Raw genomic sequence first — 25,716 nt, 5'->3', positions numbered from 1 at the left:
TGCAACATAAGACAAGAAACTTATCACCACTTCCATTTCACACATGGACAAGCTGAGGTTCACTGTGGGCAATCAGAACAGCCTGAAGCAAAATCAGAGCAACCAAGAACTGAACTGAGGACTCTAAATCTTGTGCCTTAACACCACCTTTCCTTTCTCAGCATGACCTCCTCCCAAGCTGAGATGCTACTTTTCCATATTCAAGGGTGTTACTTTCCTCCCTAGAGAGACCTGAAGGCTGAGCTGGCTTCTCTTCTTTCTCTTTGCTTAGACAGAACAAAAAAAAGAAACCACATCCGCAAACACACTCCAAAGGCAGTCTTATTTAATCCCAGTGTAATTCCCACTGCTCTGTCTTAATCCTTTCACCTGTGAGATAATTGACAGCATTCTGGGAAGAACTCAATGCTAATCATAGACTTGCATAAAAAGATATAAAGAACCAGATAAAACAGTCTAAAGGAAATCACAAGGCCTGATTTAACCATGCACACACATATCTATTCCAGACACCCTGCTGAACTAGCCACTTTCACAACAAATGAAAGGTCTACTAATGGGCCTGGAGGAGAAGGCCATAAAAAGCTATGTCAGTAAATAAAGGCTTTAGTCTTCTACTGCGCTGTGAAATGACATATAACAAAATGAAATACCAAAATAAGCTACCAATAGTAATACCTAGCTACCTAATATTCAGCAAAAAAACAATCTGTAGGGATATCTTTCCATCTTATTCTGTCCAGAAGACCAGGGCTTACAGCAGATTGCTTTTCCACCACTTTATCTGGGACACTCCTCCCAGACAAGAGTATGTATGTTCTGCTTCCCTTCCCCCTTTCCACTGTTCTACATCCATTCTTCTTTCTCTTCACTGAAAAAACATTTCCACTCCTTGAACTACTTAAGTGCCTTAGTTCTTTTCTACTTGTCCTTAAAACGTATGCCTTCGAAGAGAAACCCACATTGTCTCTGTGTGCTCATAGGTACTTTCCCAAGAAAATCCTTACCCAGCACACTCAGGGCACCTTTGCATTATGATAGGTTATTTCCTTCAGTAGAATTTTTTTACAGAGATTATGTGTTGTTTCCCTTTGTAAAATATGACTGCTATTTCTGTGGTCATGTACATGTTTATCAATGATAAACAGAGTTTTAATCTTTTTAGAGTATTGCTTTAGCAAGTGAAATCTAATTGGGAGAGTCCTTGGTATAGCAGGCAAGTTTTTGGTGGTTTATAAAATAGATTGCACTGGTGCTTAGAGAAACAGGAATGGACAAGACAACTCTGGCATTTATTGCCTGTTCTCCTCCAGCTCTCTCCCTCTCTCTGCACTTCTGCTCATTCAGCTGTAAAACAAGGAAAACAAATAATTAACCTTCTTGCTGGATGGATGTGAAGCTGAATGATAATGCTTTGTACTCGCTGTGTATTGTTTTCAGCACACTCTGTAAGTGTCAGTGCAGCAGCTCCTTGTGCAGTGGTGAAGGGCTTTTGTCCCCGCTTCATTGCTGCAGAGGCACAAAGGCCCCAACAATTCACAGGGAAAGTCAGCTGCAGAGCCAAGAACACACCTCTCACTTCTGAGGCCTCTTCACTAAGCATGATGCTGTACAGGAATGTGCTCCAAGTATTTATAAGACACTTAGCAGTTCAGGAGGTTGGTGGGTTGTCAACACGCTACATGTGCACTGCTAATGACAAACAATTAGCATGCAAAAAAAAAAGATAATTTTTCACAAGATTCACAGACAGATATGGCTGGAAATAGCAAAAGAGAAGTAATCACTCATAAGAGTGGAGGTCATAATTCAGTATCTTTTAAAATGAACTGCTGAGAAATGGCCAATAGAGCTGTAATGAGCTCAAGGCCAGAAAGAAGGGAATCAGTGTCTATCCATTGAACTCATCAATATGAGAACTTGTAAAGAGGTTTCAAGCTCCAAAATCAGTCAGATGGGAGAAGAGTTAGAGACAAAATTATTTCTGAAATAAATTTCTTTTCAGTTATTTTTGGAAGACAAAAAGGAGGGACGTTGGTACATTGGAAAGCTAACAAAAATCATTATTCTCTATAAATTGCTTTGACATTGTATAGGCAGTGACCTTCACAGCAGTACCGGTTTAATGGCATTTACTTCAGCAGTAGCTGATTTCACTATTAAACAGGGATGCATAGCACAAGATTACACAACTAAATCACTCTTGTAAATATTTAATATCATTGCCTTTCTTTTTTTTCCCTTTTAACAAATCACTATCAAAGGCAGAGCACACAGTAGAAAGCACATTTATTTATTCTATCCTGGAAAAAGCTTAGTGCTCATGCATTTTATCTATCTAGTTCTCCAAATGACTTTGACACTTGAAAGCCCTTGTGATCAAAACAGTCTGAAGGAAGGCAATTTTGCAACCATTTAAGAACTGATTTCATGCACTGATCAACATTTACCAAACTTGCCTGATGGAATAGCACAAAGTTTAACCCAGCAGATTGATAGCAAACACCTGAAGGAGAAAATTAGTAAGAAACCTGCACTGGTTTAAATAAAAGTACCTTAGAAGACAAAAATAAAGCAAATCAGACACTCTCTCTACACTCTTCTCTTCCCTGACACAAAAAAAAAAAAAAACCAAAAAAACAAACCTCAGCATTTGGGAAATCAAAGGGAACTCTCAGACTTCTGCCTGATAATACAATAAGTGCATCCACCACATAATGGTTATTCCATGGTTCATTCCATTATGGACATATAGTGCAGCATAGCAGGAAATGAATTGTCCACAGATTTCTCTTAAAATACATCTGTTTTAAAGATGGAGTCAATAGAGAGAACAAATAAAGTACAAGAACACAGCAAAGAAAAATTACTAATGTGTGTCTCTAGTATCATATCTTAATATAAAATTGACTGATAAATTGAAAAGCTGAGCCTGGAATTGAGTACTTTAAGCATAGCATGTAGTTTCTCAAGAGAGCCCTACCATCTACAAACATTCTGATTTTCTAACTTTAGGCAAAGATTTTTTCCACAATCTGGCATAAATGGTCTGTCACATGGTGGCAAAAATTATATTGTGTTCAAGCTGCCAATGATCAATGCCATGAAGTGTTCTTTATAACAGTATTTTTTGAGACAAGTAACAAAAGTTATGTTGCTTTTCAGCAGTTTAACAACAGGGGAAAGACAAATCAATGGATATTTATGAACTGAAATTCTGGGGGAAAAATAATTCGGTAAACTGAGAGATAAAAAAACGTGTAGAATGCAGCTTGCACACATGCCTACAGACTTCTCTGAGACTGCAGAATAAGACTATCCAAAATAAATAGGAAAATGGTCAGATAAATATATTATTTGGATGATGGAGTTGGCCAGTCCTGCAAGGCACTGGTGCCTGAAATGTGTGTGCCCTTCGTCAGAGCTGGGAAATGCAAACGCACAGCGGTGCTAGGGCTGCCCTGGGTTTTACAAAAGCTTGCAACATCTTTAATGCAGAGCTAAGCGAGAGCCTGTAATCCCTGCGCTGCGATGCAGCAATGTGCTCTCCCCTCACAGGACAAGCCAACAGCTATGCAAGATCCTTTTATCAACATTCACAGGGCTGGAAAATAACTGTTCACAGTTTGATTCCCAACATTATCGAGTGAATCAAGAATTGCTCAAAGAACAGGCAGCTGAATACACATGTAAAAGACAAAGGTTCTTCAGTGATATTTATTCTAGCCAAGTTTTAATATTTCAAGGCTTATAGCAACTAACTCTTTACATAATCAAATGTAATTATCTGATCCCAGCTGGTGATCAGAACATTCATCATCAACCTGGTCATTATTAATATACCAGTAATTAGGGGAATAAAGGTGTATGCTTCATAATGCTGGCTTAATACAATTCACTGTATCTAATAAGACCACAGTTCCGTCTAAAATACAATTATTTTAACATATTATACATTTTTGTTGCCACTACTAACAATGAAAAATCCCAAAGATATATTATTTTAGAGCAAATACTGAATTTTTTTAAAGTCTTCAATAAAAAGAATTTGGTCAATTAAAAGGAATCACATTTTGCTTTAGAAAGAATCTGACCCATAAGCAGTTCCCCAATCAAACTGTGATTTGAGAGAAAAGCTTGATTAAAATGCATGCAATTGACAGAATCAAATCATAAACACTTACCTACAAATATTACATACCATCTTCTTGCTCTACTGTAGGAGAGGAGGTGATTTCTCAGGCACCACTGTGTGGTACTGCTTGGCAAATGCTACTGACTTTTTAATGGTGACAACTGTGTACACAAATCCTAAAAGTACCAGTTCTGTTTAAAGCCTTTCCCCACAAAGCAGTGCTGGTAAAGAACCATTTCTATTAAATGCTCTGCAGTGTTTAACAAGAGAACTAAGGCCATTATTTAGTGAGAATGATCCAAAATCCCTCAGGTTAGTGTTGGAACAGTTTTAGAGTCAGATTCCTCTCTGCACTATTTCTTTTACATCAGTGCATTTCCTCTCCTTCAGTATCAGGTATACCACAATAAAATGCTTTCAGAGCAGTGAAGAATATGGCTCTTAATACCCTTGCAACAAACCTCTCAGTATAAAAAGCACATCTAGTATAAGACCAATATCTCACAGAAAATCCTTCTACAACAGAATTTTGGGACTTTATCCCTGCAGGTACACAACATATTCCCAAGTGCAAAACACCATTAATTTCTATAGGCTTCTCCAGCTGTTTAGAGAATGCAGTAGACTCAGCACAGCAACTTGCAGAGTAGATTATCAGGAACTAAAATTCCAAAACAAAAAAGCTTTCAAAACAAATGAATATGGCACAACCTGTGAGTGCTGCATTCACACCCAATTCCTTGCTCTCTGCAGTGGTATTTTCTATTATCTTCCCTTATTTCATAGCCTATTAGTACTGATTTCTATACATGCACTCAAAACTATCAAGGCTCTTGAAACAAATGAGGAAATGAAACCCAGCATGAGGAGAAGCTCTACCTCCATGAAAGGGTGAGTACAGCCAAATAAATGAAGGGTGCTGAGTGTCACAGGAAGACGTGCTTTGCCCAAATCAGAATCAAAACCCACAGTACTGATGTGGGGAAAATCACACACCATTAGACATGAATTAATAACTGGCACACATGATACTGAGTGTATTATATTAGACGATTTGAGGAAGCATGACCTTCTTCACGGCAATAGTTTTACAACCATTTGCAAGGCATGTTATTCCCTGATCTCTAGTCAAAATATTTACCAGCTGGTAAAGCACAGCAAAAAAGGCTGCTGTTTGTAAGCTCTAATTTTTAATGCATAAGATCCAGCTTACACAGCACATATTTTCTAAACTGTTCAATACCATAACGTTATCTGTCTAGTCCACAGAAGGCCACAAGGAGCCTTGAAACAGGAAATTCCCCTCTTTCATAGGGTTTCCTATTTTTGCAGGACTGTCTGATGTGTGTGACATGGTCTATTTCAGTTCCTGATGGCATTATCATCACTTTGCTGCATTACCATAAAGCCCAGGAAATAAGCTATTACCCACCACACTCCTCCCAAACGTTATCACAGACAATCATGTGCTCACAAAACAGCGTTAACTGTGAGAATTAGAGTCCATTTAAACTGCAGCTGTTCCTTCATTCCTAAATAGGTTCTTAGATCAAAACTTCTCCCTGACTGGTCTCATTACTGAATGTCCATTTCAACTGGAAGAAAAAGATCACTTCAAAAAATTTTATGTTTTACAGATAACACTCCTTCCCTGTAATATAACAACAAGGTAAGTAACATTAAAATGAAGAATTTTTTTTTAAATATAGTAGACATTTTAGCTTTCAGATTTGTGAGTTGGAATTTTGCCTTTAAATCATCTCTGGTGAAAGAAATGAACCTGTAATTTTGATTTTCTATTTCTAGTTTATCTTATTTTCAGAATCTCAAGCTTCAATTATTTAAGGGAAAGACGTTCTATTTATTTTTAGCAATAATACTAATTCTGCATTTGCTGTTAAATGCAAAACTTAAATCCTAGATTTAATATACATGCTGGTGTTCTTTTCAGCTATAAACCCATGCCCTAGAAAGGCCCAAACCACCACAACCCTATATTCTGCTATTATCAAAAAAACACACAGCTTATTATGTGTCATTTCCCGCTCTGTTTCTTTGTATCTTTGTTACCATCCACTGGAAGGGCTTCAATTTACAGAGAAAAAACACTTTCAAATCTAAACTGAAAAACCTGAATGTCAGGAAAATGCACAGTGTCTCTTTAAGAGTCAACAGCAAATTAACTTTCCCGTAACAGTGCAATAATTAGCAGTTAGTAGCTTATTAAAAGGATGGCAAAGGCCAAGCTGCCATCTGGGATCTCCAGTTTCTTGTGATTGTTATTATGTCAAGATGTGCAACTTGCATTAGCTTTCATGTCACTGTGCTTGCCCTTACTTTACATGTAAATTTTAATGAAAGATACAGCACTTTAAAAATCAGACATCCATCAAAAGTGCTATTAGCCTGCCTTTTACAAAGCACGTGGCCTGTTTTGCTACCTCTGCATCTCTACACACCACTGAATGCCTCAAATGAAGAGAACAGAGGAAGGGGGAAGAAAAAAATCTTTCAATGATATCAATTAAATACTCTCTCTGGGCAGAGAGAAACCTGAGCTTCATTGAAAACAGAAAACTACAATACAGCCTAAGACGACAATATTTTAGCTCCTGTTTACACACAACGCAACCACAATGCCTTTAACGCTCACAGGAATCATTCTTCTTAATGAAAATGAAAGCCAGGGAAGAATCAGCTGTTTATTCACACATCAGAAAGACACAGTTTTAAAACAAGGCAGAATGAAAACATGTAACAAAAAATTAAATACCTATAACCTACATTATTAAATTAAAATTAATTACAAATTAAATAATGTCTTATTACGTAAGATATTATTAAATATCTTATGCATACACAATATTTGTAAGAACACAAGCTCATAAGCAGAAACAAAAATAATTTACCAGAACTGTCCTATTTAATGTGTCATATGTTTGTGTTCACAAATGTATTACAAAGAAGAATAATGTATAATAAGAATAATGCATAAAAAGAAGAATAAAACATCTATTCCTTTGCATTAGCTGATATGGAACATTTAAGTGACTTCATTCCCCAAACTTTAGAAAATGTCATCACCACTGGAATATAAAGAAATAGGATGAAGGCCTTGCAGAAATGCCACCCAATGCCTTACATTTGAAATTCATCAACTATCAATCACCTCTAATTAGACTTCAACAAATTACATGAAAATATTTCTTTTTTCCCTAAATAAAATATTAAACCAGCAGGAAAAATTCACTTAAAAAAATTTATTCCAGAAGAATAACATCTTCCTTCAAGGGGCTTTAATTCAGAGAGGTTTTGCATATTCGGTATTCACTAACCATAAAATAAAATGCTTGTTTTTTTTAAATAGCCATTAAGAGTAAAGTTAAAACTAAAAGTCACCATCCTTATAATAATGCAGGATTTGTTTCTCACCAAAGGAAAACAAACCCACTACCACACATATTTTAGAGTCCTTTCCTTAATACTGTTAATTGTAGAAACCAAAACCATACAATATTCACATTTAAAACCCAAATATTAAGATACTTTACAGGGCAAAGCAGAGCTTAAAAACCACTGCCAAAGCTGGCAAGACAAATGTAGTGTTGTTTTTCACATTGTATAATTAGACATTTAGAGAGTACAAATGATTTAATTTGTGCCTGATGTTTCACTCCAACATTTGCATAAACTCTTGGCCATTCAGCTGGACTTATTCACATACAACCATAGAACCATTTAGACTGGAAGAGACATTTAAGGTCAAGTCCAACCCCCAGCACTGCCAAGTCCACTACTAAACCGTGTCCATGAGCGCCACATATATATATCTTTTAAACATCTCCAGGACTGGCAAGTCAACCACTGCCCTGGGCAGCCTGTTCCCATGTTTGACAACTCTTCCCATAAAGAAATTTTTCCTAATATCCAATCTAAATCCCCCCTGGTGCAACCTGAGGACATTTCCCCTCATTCTATATCTTGTTACTGGGACGAAGAGGCCGACCTCCACTTTGCTACAGCCTCCTTTCAGGTAGTTGTAGAGAGAGAGAAGGTCCTCCAAGCCTCCTTTTCTCCAGGCTAAACAACCCCAGCTCCCTCAGCTGCTCCTCATGAGATTTGTGCTCCAGACCCCTGACCAGCTCCGTTTCCCTTCTCTGGATATGCTCCAGCACCTCAATGTCCTTCCTGTAGTGAGGGGCCCAGAACTGGACACAGCATTCAATGTGCAGCCTCAGCAAGTAGAGGGGATGACCACTGCCCTGGTCCTACTGGCTACACTATTTCTGAAGCAAACCAATACAAATCCTAATGGTATTACTGGTAAAAAAGAACCTGAAAATATTTTCCAGATCAGTAAGGTCCAGTCGTTTCCTTCTACTGAAGCCCACAAATGCTATTTCATTTTTCCTGTGCCATTACCTTCAGGTCAATATTATTGAATATCTCAAAGAAATAAGAACCTCATTCTCAGAGAGCAATGCTAAACCTTGCAAGACTTAAAAGACCTACTTTAGATAAGAGCAGTTAGGACCAAAGCAGACAATCTGATTTTGCAATGCCGATTATTAAACGGGGAAATTGACAGTAGCCTTTGGTCCACACAACACGCATTTAAAAAGATCCCACTCTTTCACTTCTCTCTAACAATTAAGAAAAAACCTGCTTCATACTGAAAATGAGTGGGCAGCTGTGTAGTTCACACCGAGCACAACTACTGAAGGAAGGAAGGAGCTACATGCATTAGAGAAGAACCAGCAGTCTGCAGACAGCATGGGTGCTACAGGGTGACCTGTGCACACTCAGAAACCAGCCTCACTGGTTGTTCTCTGTGTCAGAGAGGACATTTAGGACGTTCCAGTTCTTTTGGTTCTTGGCCCACTGGATTCAATGTGAATGTTGCTATTGCCTTCAAGAGACAAAGGACTTAATTCACTGAAAATAGTAGATTCCCACCAGAAACACAGGCAATTTTCACAGGAGACATGAGCCTCAGTAGAAGTCAGATCCAAACCAAGAGTGATGGTAAAACAAAACCCAGATGGTGGAAGGTAGCAAAACGGCAAATAATAATTTCCTTAACAAAGACTTTCAAGACAACAAGAATATGGAAGAAGGTAATTCCACATTAACTCCAGTAGCAAATTAGAGTTGGATATTTATAATTTCCTTTGATATCATTTACTTGTGGGGAAGTGTTAGGGAAGTAAACTTAATATAACTGTTCCTTAATTGCCAGTACCTTTCCAGAAGAGAAGTCATATTCAGCAATTCTTGCCAAACTAAACAAAAGTCCTCCTTGCTCATCACACAGTTACCTCACCTCCATGACCAGTTCCATATACCAAATAAAAACTCAATGCATTTAACCTGAAAACTCAGTTCAGGTTAAAATGCAAGTGATATCCGGGTTCTTGTCTGTATCTCAAGTACTCCAGCCATTACCCCAGAACACGTACACTTCATCTTCTTCAACTTTCCAGGAACTTATTAAAAAAAAAAAAATCAAAATCTCCTGAAAATTTTAAAAAGGATAGATGCAGAAAAAGCCTATTTACTGGAGTGGAAACAACTAATCAAACACTTGCTTTAAATGATGAATGCAAGGTCACAGACTGCTATACGTTGTGAAGAAGTTTTATGAAATCAAATACATCATATCCAAAATTAAATCAAATACATCATATCCTTTCGCTACATACGTGACATGAGACAGTTGTTGCCGTTTTTTACTAAAAACTACAAGAATGCCAAAAAAATATGAACCTTCCATGTGAGTACTAAAGACATCTGGTACCACTTTCTCTGTGAGCTGAAAGCCATGTGTGTGTTCAAAACTACAGTTTGAGCCCTCTGAAAGTAGTGCCATTTTTCACACAGACTGATGGTTCTCTGACACAGTCACTTGTTATAACTACAGCTAAAAACTACACATAGACGGGAAGTGAAATGATATTTTCACTCAATGACACAATAAATTAAGTTTCAGTACATATGAATTAATTGTGGACTATATGTTACAACCCTCATGCTACCAACTCAGTTAGGAGATTTGCTTTGGAAAAGACTTTCAGCTTAGTCCTGCACAGGCTGGCCTGAAGCATAAATGCCACCCAAGAAAAGAACAGGAACTAACATCACACAAGACTTGACCTGATCTACACTGACCCTTAAATCACACTAAGCCATACATCAGCTAACTGAATTATTGGCAGCTGTGTTGAGGCACAGTAACATTTTATATGGTGTGCTTAGAGCTTCAAGTTCTCATATTTTTTACAGTGAATATATGTAATTATTATGTTCTGATGTTCACCTCTTGCTGAGAATGTAGGTCTGAGTACAGCCTAGGTATTACCCTCCATCACCCAAGTTTGGAGAGAATAGAAAAACTATGAAATTAATTATTGGAATATTTTTCCAACCTCAAAACGGAACAAATAATATGGATTACATAATGTACTCCATCACAGAGAATTCAACAATACAAAATTGTTAGAAGAAAGCTGGGCATCAGAAAAAGGAATCATGCAAATTGAGGTCTTTAATATGCCATTGTGCTCCCCAGAATTCAGGTATTACAGAAGTAGTAATTATTGAGCAGAGACTGCTTGTGCCTCAAAGGAAAGTTATTATGAACAAATCCTCTGAGCTCATATCCCTCCCAAATTCATAGTTGCACAACAAGTCATTTCATTCCCCAATGTCTTACCGGCATGGACACAAGCAACATCCTCCAATATGTTCAAATCATGCTAATAAATAGATCAGACTCTTCAGCAGTGTATTCATTGAAACAGAGTAAGCCTTAGCATAACAAAACCTTTTTATCTTTTTCATTGGAAAATAGCTTAAAAAAAAAGATTTTTCTCAAGCCATGTTTATAATTTATCAATCAATCAATCTTCACTTTTCCTTCCACTCCAACTGAAGACCCATAGCAAGTTTGCAGCATTTTGCCTTTTCGGCAGTTTTGATAAGGGATTGATGACTGCCCTCTGCATGCCTAAGATAGGTGTGAACTGCTGAAGAGCAAGTTGGAGCCCCAGAGCAGACTTGCATGCCCTGTGCTGTACTGGGCTGCAAAGGAAATGGACCTCTCTGTTTAGCAGCACTGATTACTTCTGCTTCCTCCGCAGCTTTTTTGCATCTCAATTTCTTTGAAAAACACCTCAGTGCTAATAGAAAGGATGGGAAGCAGAGCCAGGGGAAGAAACAATAGGTAAAAAAACCTCCGTTGTTGAAGGGTAGTGAGCAAGCCCAGTTTCTGCTGCCACCAACACCAGTAGCAAAACTACCAGCAGTGGCATCACTCTAGTATAAGTGTCAGCAGGATCAGCTCACTGGCCTATGGCTCTGTCTTTGACTGAACTGACAAACCCTTCACACCCCAGCATCACCTGCTATAGATGCCCTGACACTGCACAGCTCATATTTAGTGTGAATAGGGAGAAAACAACATCTCTTAGGAAGGCCTCAAAGCATTCACCTTAATAAATATTTCCTCCATAATTGAATACAAAAGATTGTTAACAGACTTTTCAAAATAAAAGCATTAAGTTCCAATATGAAACACATTTGTAAAAATACAATTTGCCCATCAACAAACATTTTACAAGCGATGAAGTCATAGAAAGAATGTGATCTCTACCTTTACTTCTACCTACAGACAGGAAGGTGTGCATCCAGTTAAGAGGAGGAACAAGAGAGGTGTCCACCACGGAGGAGGCAAAAGAGAAGAGAAGAAGGAAGCATAAAAAACCAGAAAAATGTGTCACTGGCCATACTTAGAAAAACAAGGAAATGAGCATATTTATCTAGCAGCCAAACCCAACAAAACATAATGTCAAGGGGAAAACAAGAGACATACCACAACTAAAGCACAAAGCAAAGCTTAAACCATTGACAGTACAATCAGCAGCTGCCTGGTTAAGCTTTAATTTGATTTTCTACTGAGAAATGCAAACTGCTCATGCAATACCATGCCAGTGATATGCCTCAATCCACGTCAAATTCAAAACAGCAAGGGAAACAACAGAATAGGACAGGAAAAAAATAAATCTCATGGCAATGTATTTGCTAAACACATCTCACCCACCAGAGCTAATGTATTTATATATAACGTTGACATTGCATATTTACTCATACATATACATTTACATATTTTATATCCATCATATTTTTATAGAGTAAATATTTATCAAAAGGCATTATCTGTGAGTTTGTTGGCAAGAAATGAGAAGCCACTGTTCCCTGATGTGTCATACATAAACAAAGGTGGTTAAAGTTGCCAGAAGCCAATAGTTTTCACATTTTTTTGCCAGATGAGGGAGTTTAGAAAGTGCTGATGACTGGCCTGAATAGGTCATGCAAGTCTTCATGAGCCAGCTGGGTTGCAACTTGTAATTTAAATGGCCAAGTGCAACAGTTTACATAATCCAGTGCTAAATCACAGACTACTATAAAGAAATGTTCAGTGTTATTGAGAATGAAAGTGGCCATCAACTATTCTGATCACTTCCAACATGCCTTCCTCTGTCAAAACAGCTTGCATCCTGAGCAACTCAGACATGCTGAATGGACCTGTCTGCTGGATGGTCCTTCAACAAGCACGACCTCTGAGCCATGAGCCCAGTTGAACAGTAAGTGGGGACAGAGAAGGAGCTCAACGCTTTCCAGAGTTTAGTCAGATGCTCCACATGCCAAACACCGTGGTCTTGACATACACCTATAAAGAGCCCAATTTTTCAACCTTTCCTACCACACAGGGATGTTAAGCAGTACAGAAACTGATAAGTAAGCCCCTACTTCACTTCTGATTGTTACTTAAACTTTCAGGACCCCAGAGCAGAAATCTGTCTTGAAATACAGAATAAAAACTGATAATGTCTTATGTCTCTCTACATTTCACTGAGATACATGGAAATTATGTCTCTTTTACTCAAGCACTTACTCTTTAGCCTTCACAGGCACTATGTACTATCTTACTAACTCCTCAGACTGTCCATCCTCAGATACATGCTTACTTAATGCCAAAAAAACTTTTGTGTACATCTAGTCTAGGAAAGCTTCATCAGGCTTTGGAGTCAAAACGTACATTTTCTTCCCATAGACAAACACTTGGTCTGGACTTCCTAGAGTACCATTTGCATACACCTTGCATTAAGTCTTAAATCATTTGACTCCTGCATTCACAAGACTAGAAGGCATCAGGAGTGCTGTTAAGTCCAGTTTACCCACGTCAGTAAGACACTGGCACTATCACAGGAAAACAGAACCACGATTCTCTTTGCTTTATCTGTTCTCACCAGCTTGTTACCCCACACCCTCATAGTGCAAAACGGAACTAATTATCCCATCATATCACAGCCAATAGATCTGTAACTCAGTGCAGGCTGAGATATTAAAATGTAATCTCTGATCCAGGCCTAGATCCCATTTATAGACCAATATGGGGTTAGCCCAGTTGCTCTTCTCAACCATTTTGTTCTGTGTATATTTGAGTATTTTAAATTGCAGACACAGGACTTACAGGCCATTATATGCAAATTTCCTCAGGATTCATAATGAGTTAGGATCATGCCACAAGGGGAATTAACATACTTTTTGTAATAATTGTACTCTTAAAATAAAGACCAACACTGAGGTCTACATTTAGTAGGCAGAAGTGGGAGTCATTACAGCTGGCACAAGAAGAAAGAAACGGCAAGATAAAATAGTTGTGGGCTGCATGGAAAGAAGATGCATACCTTTTTACTGTCCATGGAATCATTTCACGCTCCCTCCTGGGCATCTGAGTCCCAGGTTGACATGAACCCTTGGCTCATGGGACACAGATGCAAAAATGCAAATGGCTTGACTGGCACTCAGTACACTGAGTTGCTTTTGTTATGCAAAGCCCAGCCCAGAAAAGCGGCAAGGACAAAGCTCTTTCATGATCAGTGACTGAAACAAAGAGGAAAGTGGAAGGACTTACCTTGTTCACCCATCATCAGGTGTGAGAGGCCTGAGAGAGAGAGAGGGAGAGAGAGAGGAAGTAAGAGAAAAAGAACAAATCTGAAAAGAAGCAGTAATATCCATGCACACTGGTCACAGTCCAATACCCGTCAGGACTGGAGCTCGCATACTTGAACTAGACCAAGTATGGTTGTAGCACACAGGGCACAAACATTTTCAGGTGCTGCTTTTCACACTGAGCAGGAAGCCATCTGTCACTGGTAGAAAAAACCTCCTGTTCATGGCAGAACTGTGTCTGAGGCTCAGCATATCCCTTGGGGGGGTGACTCCAGAAGCACTGCACACCTGTATAGCTAAATGGGCTATGGAAGCCAAGGTCCACAATGACAGTCTGCAGTAAGCCATTGTTCCTCTGGAGAGATAGAGAAATAATTTCTCCTCGGCTAAAGACTTTAAATTCAAGATTGCAGTGGTCAGTAAAAGGGAGGCCATGATCACACCACATCTGCTTCAGATGAAATCTCTGCTCTAAATGCACAGACACACACAAAGCTATCATTATTGAACATGTGGCTTCATCATGTATTTCTAGGAGTCTATCAACACTGCTTACACTTACTAGTTAGACACCAGTACACCAGACATAGCAAGGATTTAAAAAATTACCTGTAACCTATTTAAATACTCCTCCACACACTTGCTAGGAAGAGCTGCAGATTCAATTTCCTAGGACAGTGTGTTACTTTATGGCTCTATAGCTAAAGCTACTCTTCAGTTTCATAATTGAAGGTAAATCCAGAAAGCAGCAAGTTCCTCTCAGCAGAGACAGTCACTGTCAGCTCTGTATATGAGGTTGTAGTGTTTACTCGGGCTGCTTCACTCTCTGATAATTCTTTCTGGCACAAACCTTGCTTGTTTCAATCAAGCCCAATTTCCAAATATGTTTACTGTAATGTATTCATACAAATATTGTTTAAATATTTCTGTATATATAGTCATGCCCAAGCCATTAAGCATGAAGTGACCCATTAGTTCAATTTTGTGACACAAGCGATCACAGAACTAACATAACAGAAATCAAGTCCTACACACTCAAGCCATAAGGGACCCCTTTCATACTTGGTTCCCTGACCAACTTCCCTTAGCTCGATTCCTCCTCACATCTCCTACCTCTCATAGCACTTAGTATGGCAGGGGCTTCGATACATGCACACACACCACACACCCCATATTTTAAGTCAGTTTTTTAATCAAACAGGGCTGTGACTTTTTAATTTCACGGAGGCTGAGAGGTCAAATGAATTTATTAGAATGAGAATTTTCAACAAGAAGCATGCTGAGTTTGAATTTGTTTATTCCTTTCTCTTTTATGGTTTTCCTTTGCGATGGCTGAAGAAATCTAAAATCCAGATCATCCTAAGAATATGTTCGCCCACAGAGAACTTCAAGCCAGATAAGGGGATTAATAATTGTACAGTCTAAGGAATGCAAATACCTTAATGTTCTTGAAGATTACTGTGGATTTAGAAAAATAATCAGAAATATAACATAGGTTTAGATTTTTTTAGGTCTTTTAGCTATCAATAAACATAGCAGATTTGATACTGTAGGACACTTCTGGTTTAAATTACAAGATATAATTCAGTGAATCATTTGCCCTGCGAGGAGAGTGGGTTGAATTTGTGTCCCTATTTATGGCCACTGACCCCATCATTGTTGACAGGCAAATCTTAGGTCTGATCAAACAGACACTTCAACGTTACCATAAAAGGCAGGAAGACAAAAGTATAATTGTTAGTACCTACAATGCACAGAATCCCTGTACCAATAGCAAAAGAAGTGAAAAGGCTAGAAGCATGTCAGTATGGCATGCAGCAGAAGCTGGCTGAACAGGGGGAGGACATCAGATCCAAAGCGGAGATGGGGATCCTGAGGCCTTGTACACTGTGGGAAAGGAAAGTCATACCTACGAGGCCCAGCACCAACAGGTGCAGCTGCTGGGGATGGCAGGGGGTTTGTCCACTTGGACACAAACAAAGAGAAACCTCCAGAGAAGGTTCAAAGCAAGAGTCTGCGTTAAATGCCCTAAATCATACATAAGAAGATCCATTTTCTCTCCGCCAGCCACAGAGGAGGTTTAAAAATCCCAAAATGTTAGGAATATCAACACCCTTTTTTGTCCTTATCCACAGAAGGCCAGTGCCATGTGCCCTATCTGTCAGGCACATCAGCCAGATGCATCCCCACAAGCCCTTTGGCCGCAGCTGAGGAGTGAGCACGCTCCCAAATAAACGCAATATTGTGGCCCCCCATGTGGCCTTGGTTCAAATGCCTGCAAAAGTATCCCTAAGAAATACTCTGGCATTTCCTGCTTCTTCATAGATTTGAAATACCACAGCAGCTGTGGTACTAGTATTGTATGTATCTCTTGATCTTCTAGTCCCAACTGGACAATGAAAGCAGGGAGATTAATGAAAAATAATGCCCTCCCCCTCAATGCTATTTTTTTCTTTTTTAAAATAGGAAGAAAAAGGAGGGTGGATTTGGAGACAGAGCAAAGAAACACTATTATAAGTTGTCCACTGACAGAGACCCTTATTTTAACAAAGAGAACACCAACAGAATTCCAGATTCATTATTAGATAAAATAATAATACAAATAATGAAATAAAATATCATCTTTTCTCATCTGAAAATATTCCTGCCTTGCAGTTTAAAGTAGGAGTGAAAATGAGTGTATTTATCTCCAAGAAAATGTCATTAACAACCAAAACCTTCAGCCATTGAGATATAAAATCTGTGACATTTGCAGCATGTCTAACAAAGGCCTCAAATTAGTCAGAGTACAATCAACGTGGAAAACATGAACTGACATAGTTGTCTCACCTTTACATCAGTTTCAAGACATGACGATACTAAAACTATTTTCAAATCATAAAAGTCAAAGCCACCTAGAGGTGGAATGGGGTAACACTTGCTATCGGACTGTAAGAAATTAATATGGCATCCAACAAACCAAGGCCAGAGCTGTACAAATTCTTCAGACCTGCAAACTAGACCAGATTTTTCCAGATCAGTGGGTGTCTTGGGGTGACTTTATGATGTGTATCCCATATCGCTGCCCTATGCCCAGAAATTAACTTTGTGCCTTTCTATGCCTTTAAACTGAGCCTGAGAGGGGGAAGGAAAAACTGAGCAAAACTTTTTCAAAGCAGTTTGCAGCTTGTCCAAGGTCACACAGAGATAGCAAATTTTTTTTCCCAGCTGCGGCAGGGGAGGGAGGAGGCACCCGGCTTGCTGCTCCCGGGTCAGTTTTTGGCCAGTTTCAGTTTCTTTTTCTCCAGAGAGAGACTGAGAGTTGAACTTTTTTTCCTTCCCTGGAATTTCGGATTTTCTCCCTTTTCTACTGGACTGCTTCAACCTCAGAACGCATCAGGAGGACTTTCCACTGAGCACAGAGGGCCTGGCCCTGGGCCAAGCCCCAGCTCCGAGGAGACCAAAGGGAAGACTCCAACACTTTCCCAGGTTTTTTCTCCACAGCGAAAGATTTTATTATTTAGCATTATTTTCCTTTTCGCATGTGTTTGTTAAATAAATAGTTTTTATCTCCTTCACTTTCCTTTGAGGAAAATTTATTTTTCCCGAACCTGGTGGGGAGGGCTGGTGGTGACCTGCCTTCTCTCAGAGGATATATTTCTAAATTTGGCCAAACCAGAACAGTGGAGACACCTATCACCATGCTATTTGGGCAGCAGTCATAAAGACAAGCAAATTTTTAGCAGGCTCAGGATACAAATGAACTTATTAGGCCCCAAAGCACATTATTCACATATTCTACCATTGTTTGTGCCAATAGCCATCTCATTTCAGAAGAATCCAAATAAGAAAATCTGATTTTCCACCTAAATCCAGGTGAAACATATTTTCCTTTTAATCTTAGATTTTTTCAACAAGGAACTTTGATTATAGCCTCAGCTATAAGGAAACCCAGCAAGTGTAGAACATGGAAAAAGTTGATAAAAACCTGCATGAGCTCTAACGGCCAAGGGGTTGCATGCTTTTTCTAAACCAATCTGCTTATCCTTATAACAATTTACTGGCTGGACAGAACTGCTGCCCAACAAAAATGGTGCATAGTAAGTGGTCTGGAAAAAGTTTAGGAAAACCTCAGAATAAATGGTTTATCTGCCTGTAAAGAAATTTTATGTTCAAGTCTAGAATCTGGTGACTTTCTATTCCTGAACTTCAAACATGAGTGACAGTAAGGACAAGCACACGGCTTCAGAAGAAAACTCTCAACAGGTTTTTTTAGGTAATGATAAACAGCTGCTTGTACTCAGCCTCTGGAGACCCAGCTCCTTTGAACATTCAGCAGTAATGTGAAGAGAAAGCAGCCTGTTTCTTCAGAACATCAGTTTGTTATTAAAATAATATGTCCATTGCTGAGGGCAGAAGACACAAACTCTGCTCTCTGGCCATGATTTATGACTGCCACAACTGACTTTTCCTATTTAGGTCTGGGAGGTTTTTTAAATATTTCTTTAACCTAGTACCCAATCAGTATTATTTTCTTAAAGTTTAAAATGAAACTCCCTTAATCTCAAAGAAACATTTCAAACTACTTCTTAAAAAAAAAAAAAATTGTAAGCCATGTGCTTTCTATATCAAAATAGTAAAATTAAGTGGCTCTAATTGTACAAAGTACAAAGGGCGAACATAATAATAAGACTGGAGTCTTATGAAGCCAGAGGACATTTTTAAAAGTACCTTCAGAGTACAATGATATAAAACAACAATGTAGTTAAACAGCACTCTTCATCTTTAAGGGTTTGCTAGGGGCAATTTCCAGTGTGGAGGAAAAAATATGGGAAACCTTGGAAACGGTTTGAATCCTGCTCCCTCCCACCCCATTTTAGTATTTAGCACTCAAAATGGAAAATAAAGCCACAAGACATAAGAAGGTGGGGATAGCACAAAACACAGCTGAGAGTGGCAAGTGATTGCAGTAACAAAGGAAGATGGGCTCCTTCATCTAGTTAATTATAGCTTGTCCCGTGCTACTGGGCCCATGGTCTGGGGGTGCGCACATGTGCGTGGGTGTGCAGGCACTGCTGAATTGCTCTGTTAAGCAGGCAGCCTCAGTATTTCCCTTTTAACGATGCTACCAAATGATTAGCCCAAAAGCTCTTAATGAATGGGAAAAGAGACTGTCAGGCAGCAGCAGCAACCCAGAACTCCCCTGGGGCAAGTTGGCCCAGAGAGGATCTTTTTTCAGGGTATCAGGCTTCACAACCCATTCAGACAATAATAGGCCCAGCTGCAATATATGTCTGAGATAGGATATCAGACCCTCTAGTCCAGGATATGCACAAAATCCTTTATGGCAAAGCTGAAGAAAAAAATCATGCAAACAAAGGACTCTTCCAGAAATAAAACTACATCCACTATAGACAAGAGCACTCTGATAAGTACTGGAGTCTGTACTCTTTTCCAAATATCCTAAAACTAGCAATTCCTTAAGAAATAGGCATTTCTTTACTCTGAGCCTCATACTTCAACTCTATCAGCAGTTCCCTTTTCTGTTAGGGAAGGGCATTGACAAGCTCCTTGTCTTCCATGTGGTCTTCATAAAATAGGTATCTTGAGGTTTTCTAAAACCCAAAGTCCAAGGACAATTCCCTAAGAATCCCCAGGTACCAAAAAAGAAGGCATTCCAGCAGGGCCAAAGGATGGGACTCAGAAGAAGAAGCAAAACCCTTGACTTGAGAGATGTGAAGGATGGATAAGGAAGAAGAATCATTGTGTGGCCTAGTTCAGACCTTTTATCTGCTAGACAGGTCAGCTTTTCCAAGAGGGTGACCTGATTCCTTGGCTGCTGGTATACATGGGGCCTTTTCTTTCTAACCAGGCAAAGCAGTAGCACAGGCTGGGGAGGTCAGTTCTGTTGGATTCAACCGTGACATGCACGACAGCCAAGGGGCTGCTCTCAGGCCCCAGCAGTGAGCCCAGCCGGGAGTGCAGTTTTGTTATTGTAGCCGCAGGCCCACTTCCAATCCAATTACACACAACAGCTGTGCTAGCTCCTCTTTCCCATCCCCTTTCCTTCCTCTGCTATGTAATTCCAGGATAGGTTTTGTCATTATCAGGGGCAGTGAGTCAGGGTGAATGGCATCTTCTTTGAGTGATCAAAGGAATAAAAGCATGAGATAGAAACCAAAGAGAAAGTTGTTTACCCCAACATCTATGGAAGCAGTAGTGATCAAACCATAGTATCTCCTTTCACTCCCAGCAGAAACAGTATTCTGACGTTCCATGTGGCATACTCCTGTAAGTATTTGCATAGGAAGTGCTACAAACATGGTGGTGTTTGAAGACATGAAAACAAACATGCAAGTGTTCACAAAGATGGCCACATGCACAAGAGAATATGTGGACGTAGCAAGACCTGAGGGTGAATGCATTTTAGGACTGATCCATAAAATGTGTATCACTGCAAATCAGAGCAGCTGATCAAGTAGGTTCAGAAGTTGGGAAAAGAACTGTTAGACACAGAATACAATTCTTCAGCTTAGAAAAGGTATATCTGAAAATATATATGATTGAGATAAAACCCCAATTAAGACAGAGCAGGTGAACAGGAAATACGTTTTTCTTTATTTGTGGGGAACAAAAAATAAGAATCACTGAATGAAATTCTTGAGTAACAGGTGTAAAAACAACTGAAATAAAGTACTTTCCACATTTCAATGGTTAAACAATGGGACCTGTTATCACAGGATACAGTGGAGTTAAAAGATACAAGTGGATTAAGAAAAACAAAGACTGGACATATCCAGAGAAAATATGTTCATCAACGACTGTAGAACACAATCTGGATGCAGAATTAGGTTAGAAAGTCCTTAAAACAGTAATTACCAGAAACCACCAAGGTATTGGGACAAGACCTATGCTATCATAGTTTCTTAAACTTCCTCCAAAGCATCTACTTTCATAAAAAGACACTTCTGGAATAGAGGAATTCTTGCTCTCACCCCAGTGATTACTACTGCCATATTTTTTCAAATAGGTTGGCATGGAACTAAAAAACATTCACATTACAGTGCCAGAAATTCCCATTAGGGGACAGTACCCATGCAAAGGGCATGCAAGAATCAAAATAATGGTGGCACCTATGAAGAAGAACCTAAGCCCGCACATACTGGCTTCAAACTCCTGATGAATGGCACTGACAATATGGCAGAGATGGACTCCTACCCTGACCTAGTACATTCTGCAAATAGGAACCTTCAAATGGGCTGAAACACATCATTTTCATGGCCCAAAAGCAGAGTTTTTCTTTAAGGAAGCAGAAGCCAGCATACAGGTACTGCTTAAATGACCCTATGATGTGGAGTTAGGGAGACCAACTAAAACAGCAGACCTGAGATGAAGGAGGGAAAGAGGCATTTAAAGATGGAGTTTGAAAGATTAAAGACCTGGATCAAAAATGTGCTAGTATGCTTACACTTGCAATAATCTCTGCATCTCTATGAAGGAGTTGTTCAGGAAAACCAGGACTATTTTTTTCCCTCTGGGAACTACCTAGCTAATGTCTACTGGGTTTTGTTCATTCAGTTACATGCAAACACTAGTCAGCAGTAAAATGATGACAGCCAAATGACCAAAACTTAATCTCTTAGCCTCCTCCCCATAAACATTTAAAGAGCTCCTCCACAACAGGAATAAGCATGGTATGAATAGGAAAAGCACTGTTTGAACTTTGATCCCCCCAGGTATCAGCAACAGCCTCCACAGTATCAAGGAACCATATTTAGTTCTTTCTCCTGCATATATTCTTCCACTAAAAAAAAAAAAAAGTGAGGCAGGAGCATATAACTTTCTCTTTGATCTACTGGTCTTTTTCCAGCTATTTATCTTTCAGAATCTACACCACTGGTAAAGAATAGAAGGTGCAAAGAAAGAAGCAGATATTGTGCAGAAGTGACAGAGGCATCCATTCTGGTGTGTGCTGCATGCCACTTTCCAGCCAGGGACTTAACCTCTGAGTTTAAGGCTCTTAAACTCCGTAATGTTCAGCCCAAGCAATCAAACCATGTTGTGAAGGTGAGATGAGGCTGTAGCTCTAACCCCAAAAGGAGAACCTAAGTACTGAAAGAAGCTATTTCGCCTCTACATGACACAGCGAGTCAGTGACCCAGCTGAGTGCAGACAGCAACAATCCCAACTCCAGGGCACTGTTCAAAATGTGGTGTTGTTATTCTATAACCGGGGCATTACATTTGCAGGAAAGGTGGGCTAACACCTGGCAAACTTCTTTTATTTGTGAAATAGGCCAGATGGGATCAAGTTGGCTCTTGAAATGAGTGCAGCAATGAGCCCCTGTTGCTGGAATGCCCTTCTTCACAAGCAGAGACCTCACAGCCAGGGAAGGCTTATGCTACACATTTCTGTTTACTTTTAAAAAAACAACATCTTTGCACCTTGGAACAAATGCACCCAGCAGAACCCTGTGGTGCCCACTGCTGCCAGCCCCAGCCTATTCACAGCTACTTCCTCTTAGTGGGGAATTAGTTCGAACCAGTCTATTCAACAATAATGAATACATTTAGTCAATGCGCTCTTTACAGCCCTTCTGTTGCCTGTGGGTAGTTACCACTAGCACATCAAACCCCTAAGCTGTTTTTCAAGCAGTAGATGGTTAAAGTAACCATTCTGATAGGGGCCTGAGGCTCTGTCCTCACAATATAGATAGCTGGATGGCCAAATAGGTAGAAAGTGTCTGCATAGCTTGGCAGAGGAGAAGTGTAGACCCAAACACCCCTGGAGGTCCATGTCACTGCCCAGTCCCACAGCAGTGCCAGTGCACCCCCGAGGGTGACATGAGAGGGATGAGACTGCCTAGGAGTAAACAGTGACAGAGCCTTGGAATGAGGTAATCGGGTATGTGGGTAATTGTCAGACTGAAAACGTACAGATGATTGAGAGAACACATGAAAAAGCATTCATGTATGACTAGAAATCCCCATGTGGCTAAAAATCCACATGAGAAAGCACACAGCAGTCCTGAGAAGAACACGTGTATGAGCAATGGGGAGAACAAAAAATGCACATCCAAGTATATAAATTATGAGAATAACAGGGCAGTAGGGCAGAAGAGCACAGTCAGAGAGCAGAAGGATGGACCGCTCCATAGTGCCCACACTAACAGCAGTAGAGTCCTGTACTGGATGTGCCCCCTCTGCTTGGGCCCCAACCAGTGATGCTGTCACCTCCTGCACACCAGGAGATGTCCGTGATGTTGTTTGAGGCAATGCTCATTACTGGCATAACATCATGTGTCCTACTGGTAGAGCATAGCAAGGCCATGCCTTCCCAATTCAGTCATCCTCCTCTGCCACAGACATCAACATCTTCAGCATGTTGTGGAGAGACTTGTGACTCGAAGCCTTTGGCACATGTCCTATAAGATCCTGCCAAGATGAGAGGAAACAGGAGTTCCTGGACACCTCAGCCTGGGACAGAGCTGGTGCAGTTTCAGCCTCGTAGGTAACTGAAAAGATTGCAATGTCATAGTTAACAGAGCCTTTCTTTCCAAAGCGTGCCAGGCAATATTTGCCATTTGGCTGCTTCCAATCCCACTGCTATCAGCTGAGATGCATACAGAGTGCAAAAGTTCTCAGCAGAACAATAAGGGGGCTGACGAGAGAAGCCAAAAGGCTAAATATGCCAGGAAAATACCCAAGTGACTGGCCCTCCCTGCGTCTCTCTGAAGTGATGCACAAGATGTTACTATCCCAGTGTAGAAAAGAAGCAAATTGAACAGAGAACACATTCCAGATCCAGACAACTCTTTCCAGGTTAGGTTTAGCAAAAGTTATGCAGAAATCTGAGAAGGAAAAGAGCTTTGACTTGCCCATTATCCCACTCCAGCCAGGGCAATGTAGGGTGCTTTTTGGGCTCTCATTTCCATTTCACATAATGATAAAGCAGGTGGAACTGGCAAAGTGTGAGGTAAAAATTAGTTTCTAAAGTTTCACTGGCAACAGAATGTGGACTAGAGTAAAGTGGTCTAGCTCATCTAACACGTGTAGCTGAAGTTGGGGGACTCTGATGCTGTCAACAACAAGACAGCAATCTGAGGAGGGAGGTTTGGAGTTCTCTGTGGTAACATACACTGTTGTGGAAGAACTCCACATATAAACAAGTATGTGAAACACACATTCATTTTTCCTTTTAAATGAATCATTTGTGCCCTGGTGGGAATAAAAATTTGATACCTAAATAAGATCACACATTCAAATTCAGCCAGAAAGATACTCACGGGTTTATAAAAATGTAAAATAAAACAACAACAAAAAAAACCCTTTGTTAGTAGAACTGAAATTCAACATGTTATCAGTGGGAGTAGCAAATGGAGTAGACTGTAGTAGGAGAAAGAAAATGACTAAACTAGATTTTTATGCCAGACTACACACAGATATATCAGAAATAAATTGTATATAACGCAGTTTTCAATGCCAGGTTCAATTAACAACACAAGCAACCATTCTTAATGTAATTTTCATTCAGAAAACATCCTTTTAACTGACCAACACAATGTAGTCTCTGAAGAGGGAAGTTTGTGACCTTTGCTACTATGAAGCGCTTCTTTCAGCAAAGACTCTGCAATCCAGACCTCGTGATGTCCTGCAGGAAGCAGGATGAGACCTGCCTTGGTAACTTACCACCAGCACTCCTTAAAGAACAGCCTTTCAGCTCAGCAAAAGTAACACTTACCTGGAATATGATTGACATCTGTCGAGGTGTGTTCATGGCAAGCAGAAGGGAGAAAAGAAAGAGAAAGAAAGAGAAGAGAAAAAAAAGCCATTAGAGATGCACACAGCAACTCAGTATCCTTGCATGGAAATCAATTTCATGCAAAACCAGAAGTAATTAGGTTTGTTTGAAGGCCACCCATCTGCATCCAAGCACGCCGCCATGCAAGGGAGGAGGCACTGGCTCCCTCTCCACTGTGCATGTAAAAGTGAATCCACCATCACATCTGTCCGGAGAGAGAGTTCCTGGAATCAGATAGAACCAAGCCATGTCAGTTCCTGTAAGAATATTGGTTAAAATTGTCTACATTTTTCACACACACAAATGCAAAAGAGAGAAAAAAAGACCAATCTGCCTGCAGAAGGCTTCTGTAGCACATAAATTCAAGCAAGTTTCCAGAAAAATAGAAAAGAACCTGCTCCCCTTTTATAAGGGGCCATGTGAATTTATGACCAGGTATAAGACATACGACATAGTCCCAAAGTCTAGAAGAGAGCCCATTCCTTTTCATTCTTCTGCCTATCATTTCCCAAAAAACATCCTTCATTGCAGACAGTAGTAGAGGTGGGGGAGGAGGAGTGTGCCAGAGCTCTGCACATCCCACATGTTGTTTTTCACAAGACGCTAAATTCAAAACAAATGTCATTTGGTACTTTTTCTCTCTGTGGCATAAGACCATTTCTCAGAATCAATCCCATAAATCTCAAAATAAATAAGTCCTTTAAACAGGGAGGAGCAAGACCACGTAGTTCACAGTATTGATAATAGAGAAGGTATATATTTGAATGTACAGTCTGTTTTAGGCATAG

General features: G+C 39.8%; 1 protein-coding gene across 4 annotated transcripts in view; it reads right to left on the bottom strand.

The window, feature by feature from the left end:
- LOC121672810 (neurexin-3-like) overlaps window positions 1–24,974 on the bottom strand; it is a 290,579-nt gene extending 265,605 nt beyond the window's left edge. For 2 of the 4 annotated variants that reach the window (XM_042045703.1, XM_042045704.1), the window contains exons 1-3: window positions 24,869–24,904; window positions 14,112–14,141; window positions 11,787–11,798 (exon numbers count right to left, since the gene is read on the bottom strand). In XM_042045703.1, the coding sequence (XP_041901637.1) occupies window positions 11,787–11,798; window positions 14,112–14,127 (28 nt within the window). In that variant the 5' untranslated portion in view covers window positions 14,128–14,141; window positions 24,869–24,904. Of the gene's footprint in view, window positions 1–11,786; window positions 11,799–14,111; window positions 14,142–24,868 lie in introns of all 4 variants that reach the window. The other 2 variants (XM_042045700.1, XM_042045702.1) reach the window with 2 other exon arrangements.
- Between the last annotated feature and the right edge of the window lie 742 nt (window positions 24,975–25,716).

The sequence above is a fragment of the Corvus kubaryi genome, unplaced genomic scaffold (assembly GCF_017639235.1).
Source record: "Corvus kubaryi isolate FWS band 111438036 unplaced genomic scaffold, C.kubaryi_AGA036_p1.0 64978, whole genome shotgun sequence".
Lineage (NCBI taxonomy): Eukaryota > Metazoa > Chordata > Aves > Passeriformes > Corvidae > Corvus > Corvus kubaryi.
This window is presented reverse-complemented; position numbering and strand designations above follow the sequence as displayed.